At 36.4% G+C, this 17690-nt stretch overlaps 1 protein-coding gene across 1 annotated transcript in view; it reads right to left on the bottom strand.

Annotated features, from left to right (window-relative positions):
• Positions 1-17690, bottom strand: part of MAN1A1 (mannosidase alpha class 1A member 1) — a 140228-nt gene that overhangs the window by 80899 nt on the left and 41639 nt on the right. The window contains exons 3-4 of the mRNA XM_039731573.1: positions 13220-13335; positions 2865-2945 (exon numbers count right to left, since the gene is read on the bottom strand). Of these exons, the coding sequence (XP_039587507.1) occupies positions 2865-2945; positions 13220-13335 (197 nt within the window). The remainder of the gene's footprint in view (positions 1-2864; positions 2946-13219; positions 13336-17690) is intronic.

Here is a 17690-nt window from a genome sequence, read left to right as displayed (position 1 = left end):
AAGTTTTCTGATATATGTAGCTATTTTACAAATGAAGTTGATATTTGAATGAAACTCTTTTTGACTTGGGTTTAGACAGATACCACAGTAAAAAAAAAAAAAAAAAAAAAAGGCATATAACATTTCTAGCACTTTAAGGTATTTCATATTAATTCTAGTAAGATAGAAATTGTAGGAAATTTAACAAAAAGAATCTCATGGCTCTATTTGCAGGTGAGCAGCACATATAGTTATCAAGGGGTAAAGTATTCAATTTGTTCATTTTTAGAATGATTCACATTGGTGACTTTATCTAAATGAACTATTATGTGAGGAGGATGTTTTAGGAACTACTCAGTATGATAGCATATTCTTTAATCGTGATTAGTTAGACTTACAAATGATTATGGAACATACAATGTGTTGCAGCTTTGGATCATTACCCATGGAAATGTAATTCAGAAGCACAAACAATAATTATTTCCATCACTCCTTCTACTGAAACATAGATTTCTTTAATTAGAATACTGGTAAATGAGCACAGCAAATATAAGATTTTTTTAATAGTTAATCTGATAAAGAATTAATTGAGCTTTTAACTGAGGAAGTTTAATCCTTCAATCAGCGTGCATACAGATTGTGCTACCTTTTTAGGAACACCCACTAATGTAATGGACTAACAGATTATTAAAGATATACTTTCTATAGTGCCAGCCAGCCTGTGGGGCCCTCAAGCCTTTCCACACCTCTCACCAGCAGCAGGGAAAAGTGACCCACATAATACAGGAGAACCTCACCCTGCTGCATCCCATTCTGTCCACTGGCAGAGGTTGGCTATTGCCACAGCATCTTGGGATTTAGGAGACAAATCATGAAGTTTCCCCAAATCTGATGAGGGCAGAGCATGCTGAATTGCACTCTCTAAGCCACCAGAACAACTGTTTAGGGACATCATTCTATCTTGGACAGCAGATGCCTAACAGAGAATGTGAGAACCAGTGGCAAGAGTGGAGGATGCCCTTCCTGGCCTGCAAGAGCATGGCAGCCTCCTTAATAATAAACCTCTTCTCTGTATGTAAGAGTCCATTTTACTTTCATCACCAAGTCCATCAATTTTAGAATGGGCACTAGCATCCCTTAGCACCAAAGTTCCACTGCAAAGAGTTCCATCTAATTATGTGTTGTGTGAAACACTTTCTTCTGCTTCAGATGTCTCCTCATTAGATTTGTGCAAGAGTTTTACTGGAACACGAGTGCTGCTTTCAATCTAGCTGGAGAGGTAAAACTGCCTATTGGAGGATGAAGGAATGGTTGAGAAGCAAAGACTAGGTGTTATTTAGGAGGAACTATACACGCTGATTGAAAGTGAGACTGCACATTAACAGACACAGGACATAAACCATCAACATACATACGAAATCACCAGCACTGATGAAAAAGGATTAAGGCACTTCCTGGCAGACAAACTGCCACTTGATGTAAAGGCCCATGAACATTCATTTACCAGCTTGTCTGCCAAGAAATATCCTCTGCTTCTGTCAGGACTGGATAATTAAAGTGTACCAATAGGTTATGCTAGAAAAGCCCACACCTGTTTCCCAGATCTCCAGTGAAAAGAGAAGAAATATAAGTAAAACAATATCTAGCAAAGATCCAGATGCCTGCTCCCAAGCACCTCTCATTTTTTTTCATTACTGTTAAGTGTCAGACTGCATTTTTTCCCAAACCTATGCATTTTAAGACATGAATGTCTTTTCCATACCATTTACACTCAGCACAGGTCCATGTGAAATAAGCAGGTTAGTCTATTTAAGACATAAAAGTGTCAGAGGACCATTGTCTCCTTGTAACTGCTTTGTCAGGTATATGACCCAGCAGTACCTGCTAAAACAGCTTTAACATAATGATAAATTTTAGCAAAAAATAATCATGCACAGCCATAGAATTTAGGTAATTTAAAGTGACAGGTTCAAAACAGAGCTCTACCTAGAATTTGGGAAATTGACTTATGAAAAAAATTAACTTTCTTGGATTTGTAGAGTTTCCACCAGTAACTGCTTTGGATTTAAGGAATGAGAAATTCAATTTATGCTTAAAGAGTACCAACTTGTGTCATCCTGCAACAAAATACTACTATAATCCAGAGACAGAAACATGTGTTTAAACTAGTAAGATTAAAGACTTTTCATCTGCCAAACTAAAACTTGAAAATATCACAATATGTGTCATTTAAAAGGGTACCTGCGACTCTTTTGGCCTTCTCAAAAAATATCACACAAGTAATTGTATTTAGACAAAGCTCTAAGATGAAACTGCATCTTTGTTTTCTGCAGAAACTGTGACAGGAAATAGAGATTTATGGTTTATTAATGCTTTAATAACATTCACACGTATAGGTTTGCAGCTGCCTTTTCTTTCTTATCATGTCTTCTCCATGTGACTTGAAGCTCAGGTTCAGCGAGGCAAACACAAAGTAACAGTTTAAAAGAGTTCAAGGGTACACTTGAAATACATTTGGGAACGTATTCCCAGATTCCATTTGGGAAGCAGGAAGCTGATGCACCAAAACTACCACTACCATATAGTAGGAACTCCATAATTACACACTCTAGCAAGAAGCCCAGTAAGACATACTGGGCGTGACTCCCACTCAGGAAAAAAACCAATATATCACTTAACACTTAAATGAAGTAATAGCTTTAGGATTTAAAGAAAGCAGCAGCAATAAAAGCAAGAAGACCCATTGGACTGGTCTCTACTGTACAAGCCATTTTCAAAGTTGTAAAAGATGGATAAATGAAATTATTTAATTTGGATAAATAAAATTATAAAACTTAAATTGAATGACTTATCTAGATGATGATATGTCAGATAAACCATCTTACTTCTTCTCCTGAAAGATAGTAAGCTGAAAGTAGTCCACCGACGAATCGAATGTTGACTTCAAATACGGAAATTTCAGCATTCTGTTGAAATAAACATAAATTTATTTATATAGAGGTTTGTTTATACACACACGCACACACATATATATACATACAGCTTTTAAGGCACGACAGCTGTAAATAGCAAAATACTAAAAAAGATGATGTAGGGAAGGGCGACATAAGAATTTAAAGCATTTCTTTCTCTTCCTCACTTTGACAAAATAGCCTTTTCATTATCCTCATCCTGCTCAACTTTTCATCTCCTCTGTTGGCTATAAGGCTTTCTCTAAATCCATATATCTAGTATTTATCATTCCTTGCAGATGATTCAGCATTTGCCCAAAAAGTGCTCTTGGATCACATGTCCCATGCTATCTCCCCTCACACCATCTCAGATCAGTATTGATCAAAATGTCCTATCAAGTGTTTTCCTACTTCAGTCTAAATGCAGCTTACTGCAAAAATGAAAGTAACATTAGAATGAGTTAATTACATGCTCAGGAAAAATGTAATCATTATGTGTATTCACAAGGAAAATGATCTTTCGCTATTAGAGCTGGCATGTAATATCTTTTACCAATGATAAAGACTTGGTCCAGTATCTATCTCAAAACTCAAAGCACATTCTTCCTGGCCTTTTGAAATTCAACCATAAATGAGGAATCTGAGTCTCACATGTTTTTGTTCTTTTTTGAGGCAATTCCAATTTTACCCCAATAGATACCATTTAATCTACTCAAGGCATTCAGTTAAAAAGTTAATCTAGTGAAGTTTCCTAATTTTTTTTTAATGTAATACTGCTTTTTATATTACTGTATTTCTGCAGAAAAAGGTACCCAAGTGACCCAAAATTTCAGGCACATAAAAAAGGCATTTGACTTTCACATGTTCTGGGTTGCTCTTGCTTCTACTGAGTCACTTTTCCGTTTTCTATTTGCCAACATACACTATAGCTATATTTATTATAAATCAATGCATGGTGGACCTGATGGAATTTCTTCTGAAAGGCTTGCAAGCTTTTTTCATTTAGCTAGGTTTTGTGCTTTTCCAGTTTAAGCATTCAGATGTCAGTTTAGTAGGAGGGAAGAAGTTGCTCCCTGTTTTTTATGGATTTTGAATTGCAGTAAACTGCCTTTACAGAAAAGATAAACAAACAAACCAGCACTGGGCTATTTAACAGAAATATTACTTCATGGTTTTCAGTTTCCAAGGTGTTCTGATTAAGAAAAGGTGTCTAGACATGTTGCAGAGTTCATGAGTTTTTTGTAAATTGTAAAGGTACAGGTTCAAACCACACTCTCAGGCTTGCTACAATGCTTGTTGGTTTACACTCAGAAATTTAACTTTTCTCCTCTAAAAAGTATTCTGCACTTTCCCCTCTAAAAAGAGGATATAATTTCCATTCAGAATTAGTCTGATTAATATATAATTAATATAGTATATAGGTGTGTGCCTGTATATTTTTTTTAATGCAAGTGAGCACAATTCAAAGGGGCTGACAAAATAAAGCCATCACGCATATCTTGAAAACTCATACTGGCATCATGTGTTAAGACAGAAAAATTTTCTTGCTGTCTTACAGTGTTCAGAACATAACACTCTTACAAGCTTATTTTGTGTATTCTAGAAATCTGCAGTTTCTCCTCTGTTACTGCTCTCCCCCACTGGTCCTCTCCTTTCTAAGAGAAACAACAAAGTTTAATTTCTGCAACTTAATTTCTTTTTCCAAAATGCATTTTTTCCCAAATCTATTATTTATCTTTCCAAGTGTTCAGTCATTGTCTCACTGAATGCAGCAATAAGGCAAATGGAAACAGGTATTCACCTCAACTTCAACATTCCTATGCAGGTTTTTTTATAATGCCATGATCCACGTTAAACCTGGGGAGGGGGATATAAAAACATTTAAATTCTCTAGAAATATGAACTAACTAGGTGATGCATCTGTCCATCTGCTAAGCACTACAGTACATTAAGTACAGAAGTCTACCTTAAAATCCAACTTATAATACAGCTAGTAGAGAACTGGTTTGACTAAAGAAAGGCTGATCTGACCTGATCTGATTGAAGAAATGATGATCAAATGAGTGAAAGGGGTGGCTTCTCTTCCCTGGAGACTGAGCTAGCTGAAACTCCTATGAATAGTATAAGAATATGAATATGTGAATCTTCTTCAGAAGTTCAGGTTCTTCCCATTTCAATCCTGAGCCTTAGCACATGTCAAGTACCTTTCTTTGATGTGGGAAGGTTGAAGCTGTAAAGTGGTAGGTGTCAGATGAGGAAATGAGTTAATCAGATATCCCAGACACTTGTGTTTCCTTTGAGAAGTGAATTAAATTACTTTTTGGTTTTCAATTGCTTGAAGTAAATTGAGTGCTGTATGATCTGAATATTTTGTCTCCAGAACTTTACATTTTGCCTTTCTGGATTTAAATATGACCACTTAACTCACAAAACCATTGCTATCTTTCAAGGAGAGCAAAGCCCTTTAAGGAAGGCTCAGTATGTGTGCACTGACATCTGCTTCTGGAAATTGGTTACAGACAAGAAGACAACTTGGAAATAATGTGAATAAAGGTTTTACTGTTGAGCCACAAAGATTAATTGCACTGTAATACTGAACATGTGTTGAAGGGGTGATCCTTCAGGACACTTCTTGAAGGCAACCATTGTTCTAATGTTATCAGATTCCCAACAGGTCACTTGAACCTCTGAACTTTCAGTTGAAACACTTGCCTCTTACCAAAATCTTTATGCAAGCCACTGAAGCAGACAAACACTGAAACAGTCACTTCATTAATGGTATATTTGAAAGCTGTATGCCTGATAGTCACTCTTAAACTCATTGTACCAGGTTAATATTATTCTCAGCACACAAGTAAGTGGCAAAACAATTAAAGTTTTATAATTTCATGTCAAGAAAACATGTCTATATGTTTTTGTGAAGTAAAGTTCGTGTGAAGAAGTAGTCTGTTAAGAAAAGTGAACTTGTCCTAAAAGTGGATTTCTGCTACACCGAATTTACCCTTCTTCCTGGTTCGATTTTTAAAATTTTTGTACAATATGACATATTGAAGATGCCATATCCTGACCATTACACTCTTTTCATATATTTAATCATCCACACACAGTTTGCACAAATAAGTCTGTATATTTCTACTCAGCAGTCAAATTCTAAGTAAGCAATACTATTTTTTTTATTTTGCTCTCAGATCAAGCTATATATGAATACCTTATGATCCATTTAACAGTACCAAAATATATCAGAAAAACTTTCATCTGAACTTCCCAAAATTTCTACTTCACCATCTGTAGAGATGAGAATTATTTTTTACTTTAAATTTAGCCTTCTCCTTCAAACAGTTACTGTATCACCTACATAGCAAGTCTGAGAAGTGGTTGAATTAATTCCACTGCTTCTAACAGAAGTTCTGTACGGTGAAGTGACTGGGCATGTATATTTCAAGATGACTAAGATGTTCCCTTTTTAAGGTACCTAGTGTAAAAGACATCTCTGAACAACTGGATAAATAGACTGTGCTCTGTATGAGAATATCTGAAACACCTTTGTTAGCACACATCTCATCTGTGCTAACATCTAAACATCAGTATGATCTGATATTTGCAGGCTTCCCTTTTAGAAAGGATTCTGAAAGTCTGTAGGTACTTGGAAAAGAGTTATGTGTATTGGGAATAAGATGTTTTTGTTTTAATTCCATGGCTTTTATGTTAATTGCTGAATGTGAGTAATGCAGTCTTTCATCTTATATTTATTCAGTAATTTATCATTCCCTATTTGAACCATAAATGGAATATACCAACTATTATACAAGATCCAGAGAAATTGTGATTTCTGATCACTGTACTTGAGAAAACATAGAAAATAAAAAGCAATGTATGAATGCAATATGTGGTGTGAGAGCAAAGCTGACAAGTTTCAGGAATTTAATTTGATTTTTTTAATTAGCTTCTAAAGATGAAATTACTTTGACACAGACATACAACATCCTTTACATTGCTAGCTAGACACATAACACCAAAGTTATATTAAAATTGCTTTTTAAGTAGAAGAAAACCTGTAGCTCAGAAACCCTCAAGATGCTGGAGAAAATTACAGATATAACTAGAAAACATATTATACTAACTCCTTTTAAAGAAAAGGAGAATGACAATGCCTTCACAAGACCCATCTTCAAAAAGCAACAAATATAACCAAATAGGGATGGGACAGGCAGAATAAAGGGCCAAGACACATATTAGCTAGCCTGTGTTACTCTGCTTTTCTATTTTATTTGCAAATCTAATAACTAATAATTGACAGGGCCAATTTGATCTTAGCTGCATCTCGCCACTCGACTTCCCTCACCCTTCCATAAACCAGAGGATTAAGGCTACAACTGGCAAACTACTGAGGCTTCAAACAGCAGGTATATTGAATATTGAAAGAAATGTTCAGACAGCAAAGTACTGTCAACTGGGCTCTCCTGAAGGCCTTTCCCTATTGAACTCCTCCAGCTTCCCAAACATCTGTATTCATATCCTTCTGGATCATTTCTTAATGCATCTCGTTCCTGATAATCTTCCTCTCCACAGTTCACAGACCAAGGCGAAAACAATTCCCATCTGTATTTCCTCATGGAAAGTCACCCTCCATTATAAACACAACATTTGAAACACAACACTATTTTATTTATCCAGTGTTAGGTTCCACCTGGCACTCACCAGCAGCACTGGTTACATGTTCTGCCACTCAAAATTCAGCTGGAAAAAATACTGTGTGCTCTTTACACAGATGAATATATTCCCAATAACCAAGGCACCTTAATTTATATTTCATAAAAAGCTTACTGTCTTAGCTTTTATAAAGATTAAAAAAAAAACCCCATGAGTCAAACATGTAATTTGTTTCAGTCTTATCCATTGCAAAGATTCCTTCCAAAACTTTATTTCCTTTGGTTCTCCTGTTCTTGTATCATCAAGAGCGTACAGAACTTCAGCCCCTCATCTGCATTTCCATCTATTGCTCCTGTGTAGAAGGAATACAGCAACTCCTCCCATGCACACACACCATGGCAAGCAGCCCATACCCTGCAGTTTAACAAGCTGAGCAAGAGAACACCAGGGACCCTGTACTGAATAATGTATATAATTCTAGACTAAAAAGTGGACACAAAGGGCCCACATTTCCTGTGAAATGAGATGAACTTGTAATTATTATTGCTATTAAATAATAATATTCCCCTGTTGAAGCACAAAGGTTGGGAACAGCAACAAATCCCAGCATTTTCAAGCAACTCAGGAATTACAATAGAGTCAAAGATAACTACACTTACTACAATAGCTCACTTTTAACTATTGTAGTTAAACAAGATTTTAATTACCTGCAATTGTGGGGAAAAAAAGTTTCATTCATATTCCACAAATGAAAGTTTCTGGCAGCTTGCTGAAATATTCAGTTCCCAAAGACATGGGAAACAATCTTAGCAACCTTTTTATCACAAGTGTCAAAACCTGGTTATTACATAACATGTTATTTAACCTTGCTGAAGTCCCTGCACGGCAAACTGCAAGATCTTCAACAGGCACAAAAATAAAGTGGTACTGAAGGCATTAATAAACTCTAGCAGCAAAATAACTGTGTTTAGTAATGAATTTTCAGGATCTCCTTTTAGCCCATCAAAATTGGTTCTTACACATAATCAAAACAAAATCAAGTCACTTTGAAGTTTGGCATTTAGAGTGTATTAATAAGTTATGTGGCAAGCTGGTAATCAAATAGTCCCACAAACTAAAGAACCATTTTCACCTGCTGGCTTTCTTAAGATTTCTCTCTGACCCACGACTTGTTTTTTTTGTTTTTTTGTTTTTTTTTCCCAAATGGGAAAGTTGCTCCAAATACTTGTATTAGAACACTTTCTGATTTTCTCACTTGAAGACGAAAAATACCAAGAATAAAGAGCCAAAAATCTATAATGTTCCAAGTTAGAACATTAGGTTCTTGTTAAATACAAGTCAATCATAATACCTACGGTTTGAGAATAGTAGGATTTAGATTTGTAAATGCTTAAGTTTGAAATAAGCAAACTGAAGTCTGGAAGTCTGTCCTGTTACTGACTGCCACACCACAGATACAGCTGAGTCAACGATAAATGCTGGAAGCCTTATTTATGCAAATAATATTTGCTATTCTGGGCCCTTGCAAAGGGTCTAGTCTGTACATGACAGTAGACAAACCCCCGTAACTTCAAGTTTCTCCACTTTCACCATTTCTTTTCCAGTTCTCAAATAACAGACATATCACACAAAACTTCTAGGTTGCATGAAGGTGCTGACCAAATCTCTTTGAAAGACACTCAGATTTGCTGAGCTGAGCACAAAGATGAAACTCAGAAGTGCTAAGTTAGCTTCAAGCTTCAGAAGTGGCATACAAAATCAGATACAAAATCAGTGACTGACCGATGCTTAAGAGTATTGGTAGGACACAAGACCAAAGGTACCCTCACCTTCTTCCTTATTGCTTTCTCTTTATGCAATTCCTCAACTCATTACTACCTGTCTTTGAGAGCAATGAAATACTCTTCATACTTTCCCAATTTCCCTCTTACCTGAACAAGTGCATGGCTTTCTGCTCCATACCTTGCTCCCACTGTGATTCTGTCTGACTACACTTCCATCAGCCAGCCAGCCAGTTGGTCAGGGTATGAATTCAAGCCCTGTCCTGTGTACAGTTTGATTGCCAGCACTTCTGGTCTTGGTGTGGGTTCCTGTGTTTCCAGTCCATGCCCAGACATGCTTTAGGACACTGTGTGGACCAAGGACTGCTCCCAGTAGGCAGTACAGGCAAGACTGCCCTTTTGCACAGAAGGAATTTAGGAAGGCTGAAGAGGAGGAGCATGGATCACTTGGTCATTCATCCTAAAGATACTGGGCTGAGTTTGGGCACACATGCAGAGTACCATCAATTCCAATACTTAACAACTCCCAAACCCTCACTGCTGTGCCACGTAGATCAGCTCAGGCACCACTACTCCCCGACACCTGACCCCTTCATTTGCCTCATTAAGATCCCTTTTCCCCTCTCTCTCTTCCCAAGCATGTATTCAGTGTTATGTGGCTCTTGGACTACAGAGACCAATAGCTTTTTCCTCCCCATTGTGAAGCAGAAGTGGGGTGCTGGTACAGAAACTCCTACAGAAATCTCTGTATGTGTGTGTGTGCAGCTTCTGCAACAAATACGAAAAAATAAGAGCAGGCAGCATGCATAGTTGCAGCTAGGAAACAGTCAAGATCCCTAGAAATCCCATGAAAGACTGGTTCCCTTTTCCTGCCTTGTAACCTGCAGATACACAGCCCAGCCCAGCTGCTGCAGCCTTGGGCTGTGCACTGTGAAGGGGCGTGTGGGCAGCAGCCTGTGTGGGGAGGTCAGAAAAGCCTTGGCTATATTAATTAGAAGAGCAGAGATGAATCCCCCAGAGAGATGAAGAGATTTAACAGAGAACAAAGCACATATCCATCGTGCTACTCAAAGCTAAGACCATGGATTTAACCACTGCAAATGTCATCTCCTTCCAAAAGTAAGTCTACATCTCTGATAATATTGACAGAATCATCAAATGCAACATTAATTCCTGAAGGAATGGCTCAGTTTAGTTCAAACTTCTGCAAGGTTTCAAATTAAAAAAAAAAAAAGTCAGCAGTTGTGACATAAAAAAGCTCCAAGCATTGCAATGTGGATATTTCAGTTATAAAATCACAGGGCTACCAGCTGTAGCTGTAATGAAAATAGCCTGTGTTACACCCCAAAAGGGAAAGCCTCTAAACATACCCACTGACAAGCCTACTAAAACGCACAAGTCTGCCAAGAAAGGTGCTGCTGACTTAACTAGAGTTTTCCCTCAAAATCAAAACCTATCTTTGGGAAGGTAAAGAAGAGCAACCCTGACATCTAATTCATTGAACTGAGAGATTGAAATCTACCGCATAAAGAGATGTTGCCATTTCCCATTAAGTCATCTTTATTCCATAAATCCTTTCACGTGGATAAACTAGTGCCTACTTTACAAAGTGACACCAGGCAACTTTTATGATCAGGTGTTGAGAGTGGTGTGAATGCTGGCAAAATAGTTTGGTGAGTATCTTGTGGAGTTTGTAAAATTTTCCTATATCCAGCTGCATTGAAAGAACATAAGGAGAAAAAATTCTGCTACAGAATACAGTCACAGCAATTTCTGTAAAGAACATTTTAAAGAAAATTAAAAGATTTGAAAAACCAATTCTAAGAATAAATGAAGAGAAAAATGTATCCTACTTATGCAAATAAAGGCCAAATATGCTGATTAAGCAGTCGCTGCTCAGGAAATGATCAGAAATGTCAAACACAAGTTTATACTACTCAGAAGAAATAACTCTTAAGGGTATGTCAATGAGTCAGTTATTCCAAATAAATCACTTTCATGGGACAAAGGTTTCTAAAACAGAAGCAAGTATAATGTACATAACATTTTTGCAGAATATGTCATATAAGGCCTGGTAAATGATAAATGCTTAAGAGAACTGCTGTTCTTTAAACTGTAAGATATAAATACAAAATGGCATTTGAATCTAAAACCTATACTTAAGGTGGAAAACTAAACAAAAGTGCAAGTTGAGTAGCTTCCAACAATCCAGCCATTAAAGAAATGGACATCCATTATTAAATTTGGCACCACCGTTATTTATTTTAATTTCCTTGTTCCAGTTTGGGAAAATTCATCTACTTGCTGCTGATGCCAATGCAAAATTCAATTACATATGATTATGAAGTATTATGAAAATAATTTAGTGAGGTGTTGAACTGCAGGCTTCTATTTACAGGAATATCAGTAACAATATACTGTTAGTGACGCACGTCAGTGTTATCTGTGAAGTTGCTTTGGTAAATCTGCTTGACTCCTGCATTGAACAACTAGTGGAATACAAAATTTCTGACATTTTCTTATCTTATAAGCATTACTGAGAAAAAACCAGGTGCATTAAAAATAGGAAATGTAGGCAATACCATCTAAAAGTTTCCAGTACCAAATATAGCAAGATATATGTAAACCCAAAGATTATCATGTTAATAGTCATGTTAAACTCTACAATGTTCCTCCAAATAGAGCTCAGCTCATCCTTTTAAGTAGAGTTTGTTATTTTCTGTTGTCTTACCCTGGTTTTTAAACATCTAGATAATACTAAGCTAATAAGACAGGAATTCAGTATTACAAAAATACCTTTAGGGAAAAAAATTCTTATGCACAAAATAAAATTAGTTTATCTTTCAGGCTTTTGACACTACACAGGAGCACTGTTCAATATCCTCTATTTACATTATAAATGTAAATATAAATGCTAAATTACTGCTTATATAAACTATTTTAGATCCACTCCTATTAACTCCTTCTTAAAAGGATAATTAATTCTCAAGCATGGAAGAGACCTAATTAAAACTGACTTTTGCATAACTTATTAGAAAGAGTACTTTGTTTTCAGAAAGTGTTTCTAACATTAAGCATGTCAACTACAAGAGCTTTGAAGTGCTCAATGTACTGTGCTTACTTCACTACACTGATCAGAGCTGCCTCATCAGCTCTCTGTACCAACAATAAGTCCTCTGGCCCAAAAAAAACCCCAAAGGAAAAAAAAAGGAAAAATACCAAACCCAGGCCTTCGCCATTTAATTGAAGAGGTTCCTACTTGTTCAAGGCCTTTCTAGAGTAAAAGCTTCAATAATAAACTTTGCCCTCAGCTGCATATTTGCCACTCAATAGGGTGATTTGTATGTGCAGCTGTGAGGACCTGATGCCTCGTAAGACTAAAGCAGTTCAGTTGTGCCAATAGTTCAGCCTAACTCATGATATTCAACTTTACTGCAGGAGACAAAGGAACCTAAGTAGTATGTATGGCATGTGACTTTCAATAAACACAACTAAAATATGTGGAAGATTTCATAAAGGGAAAATGTAAAAGGTTTGCATAGTGAAAAAATCAACGCTTGAAGGGTCCCAATTCTTCTATCCAGAAAAGCTGAAAAGGCCGTTTTTTACTTTATAATGGCAAATACTCTATTTCCTTTTTCCTTCCTCCAGTTCAGCTCATTGCCTTCCATCTACCTAAGACAGAAAAAGAGCATATAAACAGAGCAGTAGATTTCCTATCTTCCAGCTTCCTGCTTTATCTATCAATAATCTAAATTCTTTAGCCTTGCATTATGCGTGTAATACCAAGAACACAGTCCTCAGTTGGCCCCTGGAGACTAAACAGAGCATTAAAAGTTAATCAGCAACACTCCTTACCACATTGAAATCCAAGTTTTTTTCAACCCACTCCGTGGCTTCCTTGAACTCCTCTTTCATTTCCATGATGTATAATGTATCAAGGGCATCCACAATTGTCGCTCCTTGTATGTTACCTGAAATACATGAAGAGCCAGTGATTTACTTTCCAACAGAAGACTTTTCAGTTAGATCTAATTAATTTAAATTAATTCTAATTTCAAAATCCAATTTCAATTAATCCAATTAAAAACTGGGTGCATAAGCATTCAAGTGGTAACTAGTAATTCACAGCCCTTACTTTGATTCCCATGCCACAACACAACATCATAATATTTAAGTATTTCTTCCACTAATGAACTTTTGAAGAGCTGTTCTAATGTACAGTATTTTCAGCCATAATTTTGCATTTTAAACCATTGATAGAACAGTTCACCGTAAAATGACATAAAACACTGTAAGTCTTGGTAATTGAGAAATTCCCGTTCCTTCTAGTTTGGAATGGAAACAATCAGCTGCTTTTTTGTTTTTATTGTCAAAAATATACATAAAACTTTAAGAAGCTGGTGAGTACTGACCCCATCTTAGTTAGGAAAGCCCTTTAAGAAGTCTGCACAAGCACTGGGGGAGGCAAAGCCAAAGGCAAATTTGCACATATGGATTTGTCAGCTCAGGAGGGGCTGCAAGGCACTGGTTTTCACAGCGAGTTCTACTGGTCTGCAAAAATGGCACCTTTCTACCTCTGTTACAGAGATGGGTAAGAGCTAGCCTTGACCTAACTGCAAGATGGAATATCATCAGTATGTGGGCTTTGGAATGGATTAAATGTTCATCATCCTGTACTGAAAGGTTAATGCAGATGGTGAGGTTCAAGAAAACAGTCACTCAAAATACTTTCCTATGCTTACTCCAAATTTACCTTGACCTTTTCAGAACACCATTTTTGTCTAGGAATAGTTTCAATTCCTATTTATGGGATAATGTCAAAAATTCAATTTTGACCACTCTACTAAGATTTTCATTTCCTAACTTGGCTCCTGCAGTTTTCATAATGAAAGGAAAACCACTGTTATATTTTAGAAGACTCTGACACAGAAGGAAACATTTAGAAATACAAAATAATTTAGGTTGCAATCAACAGAGAAAGTCATTATGTCCAATCCCTGTCTCCCTCAGCAGGGCTAATGAGTCAGGTGAATAGCTGAATACTCATTCCGGAATTGATTGTACCAGGGGAATAACAAGATAGTAGCTACAACTAATTAAGGAACTTGATTATCATCTTGTCTCTGAAATACCTGATGAAAAAGTAAACTTAATTTTATAAACTTATCAAGCATCAGAATTTAATTTTTCATATTTAAGAAAGGTACTACATCAATCAATTCTTGTGTTCACTGCCATCATGGGTTTCTGCTTCCACGTGAAACAGAGAGGTGATTGGAGAGCTCTACATAGCATATATTATATATATATATATATAATATATATAATTTCCTTAAATTAAGGTTCCAGGCAGAAAATAATTTTCCATTTCCACCATCTTAAGCAAAATAATATTTGAGGCTGTTACAACAGTTATTTGGTACATTTAACAGAATCAGATACTTTCTCTATTTTAGCAGCTGTTTATACTACCCATTTTTGGAATGTCACTTTCCTACTCTGAAGGAAGGACTCTCTACATTTTCCCCCAGATATTCCACTAATAAAACTGCAGCATACTTTGGTAAGAAAAACATAATATCCTCCAAGAGCTTATTTGGAACTTGGCTGCCCTTCTCTAATATTAAAGGAAAAGTATTCCTTTAAACTTGGCTAAGCAACTTATATTTTTCCTGAGCTTATGAGAAAGTGAGAGTGGAAAACTGCTGGAGGACATCTGCTTGAGATCACTACTGCATAAGCTCTGGAGATGTCTGGTAACTCCATACAACAAAAGCAGTTCCTAGTGAACCTTTACAACTGAGCTCTACTTACAGAAAAATCATCTATAACATGATTTGCTTCAGTGGATTGTGATAGGCTCACCAAGCAAAGACATTCTTTGTGATAATCCTCTTGTAATACAACTAACACGACCACTAAACAGTTAAGCTTTCAATTTTAAGGATTAGTACTTGAGCTGCAATCCACTACTAAGTCAGAAGAAAAAGAGGAGAAAATGAAGAGAAAACTTATTGAGAAATCACCCTTGGAGTCACCTACTTACTATGATTTTTTTTTCCTGAATCTGGCCTATGTGGCCTGCTTAGAGCAGAGGCTGAAAAAAAATGTTAGAATCTCAAGCAGATCTTACTTTATTCCAAATAATTTCTGCTATTATTCTGAAGGCTCCAGAAAATGGAATAAAACAATTAATGTGATACTTAGTCAAGTTTGTCTCAAACAGCTGTACTTCCGAGCTGTTGATAAAGGACAAAATAACAGAGAAAGAGACAGTTTAGAGGCCAGAATTATGACTTGTGAACAGCTGCAGTTTACACTAAGTCAGCCAAGAGAATAACTTAAACTTGAAAGTAGTATGGAAATTGTGATGCTGAACAGTTCATTAATAACCAGTCAGACAAGCCAGTGGTGGGGCTGGGGGAAGGAGAGCAAAGAAATTAAATGAACATTCCTTATTATGGGATAAGACCAAACATTTCACAAGCCTATATAAGCTATGCTTCTCAAAGCACAGCACATAAATTATTAAATACAGTTATCACTGCTGTTCGCTCCTACACAACATTCCCAAGGAAGTACAGAGCAGTCATGGTCTACAAGAAGCAAAGATTATTGCTAGGCAATTACTGTACACACTCATTACACAGAATATTTGGACAAGAGGACTGTTTTCCTATACACCTACAGTACAGCTACAAATTTGACTAACAGTGAGCACTATGTTACAGAGTGAAAGCCAAGCTGCAGTCACCATGGTAGAGTTTCAGAGTTGCCCTAGGCAGGAGGAAGATATCACAAACAATACCTGGATAAAATTCATAGAGCTCAGGTAAATACACATATATTTTGCAGATAACAAAAAAAAAATAAAAAAATATATATATACATTCCAAGTAGAGAAAATTAACTTGTAACTCAGAAAACAGAAGCTCAAAGGAAGTAATTTTGATGATAAAAGAGATAACCAGATGTACAAGCCTAGCAAAATGAAGAATTATTAGTCTCTACCAAAACCTCCTGACCATGTACTCACATATATTCCATTTTACTTCTGTTGTTAACACTTTTATCACTCCTCTTTACTGACAGCATCATTTACTCCAAGGGATTAATAGAGAACACATAAAATAGCCTGCTATTAAGTGAAAAGAATGCAAAAGAAATGAGTCAACACAAAATTTTCAGTAGACTATCAAGAAACATCGACAGAACTTCCTTTCCAGTTTAACACTTAAAATCTTAGCAATGATCTGGAAAAAAACAAAAAAATGAGCATATTGCTAACAAGATTTGTGGACTATTAACTACAACAGCTTATTGAAAGCACAGGTAGCCTATATCTCCTCCGGGTTATGCACAATCAACCCATTTAAACTGCGTGCTTTTTAATATCTAACAGTGCCAGTGGATGTGCATGCAAATAAAAGAAGAGATTACATTAGAGAATGTAGTAGCATCTCAGACAGACTGCGCAGCAAGAGCAGAATAAGAAGAGTGATCAGAGGATGAATAACTTTGTATGAGTTTCCAGGATGCCACTGCAGGGAGAACTGCTCTGGATGTGAATGACAACCTTATTAGCACAGCTCTGTGACTGAGCTTATATGGCCATATGGTTTAAGAACCACACCTGGCTTATGGCCAGACCCTTTGGAGCGTGTGCCAAAATAAGTTCTCACTTGTCAAGCCCAGGCTTTTAGATATGGCCAGATGAATCTGAAATAGAATATTTCAGAATCAATGCATGTTGGAGCACTTAATAGTTTAAAATTTTCTCCCATCCCTTGCACACCAAGCTTGGCATTTGAGAATACATACAGGTTTGACGAAAGTAACATTTTGATTTATGCTGTAGGTTTCTTGGAGCGTTGCTTCAAAAGCTGACTCATATCTTAGAACAGTGTTTTCCTTTATTTAAAGTTCACTGAAAAGGTTCCTATGCAATATCATTAGCAATTTAAAGTGTCAAGAGTGATTAATTATTAAAGTGTACTATGCCAAAACATGAAACTCTTGACTCAAGTACTGGCAAACCCTCAGCAATACCAACACTTTTAATTTCAGTGACTATTCACACCTGGTAAGAAAGGAAAAAGAGCTATTCAAATTTTTAGAAAATCTAGTTTTTCGTATGTGTAACATGAAACAATATAGTGATATTTCTAGAATGCTCTTCCAAATCTGCAGTATTTTATACATCTATGCATTTTATAGCCAGCTCTGGTGTCTTTGAATTTGATAAAGTTTAAATCTTTTTTCCTTCATTGCTTATCTCTGTGCTTCCTGCAGAAGCCTTTGGCATCCACCATGCTTCTGGCACCGT

The sequence above is a fragment of the Passer montanus genome, unplaced genomic scaffold, assembly GCF_014805655.1.
Source record: "Passer montanus isolate IOZ18808 unplaced genomic scaffold, ASM1480565v1 scaffold79, whole genome shotgun sequence".
Classification (NCBI taxonomy): Eukaryota; Metazoa; Chordata; class Aves; order Passeriformes; family Passeridae; genus Passer; species Passer montanus.
The sequence above is the reverse complement of the archived record's forward strand: the minus strand, read 5'-3'. Positions and strand labels throughout refer to the sequence as shown.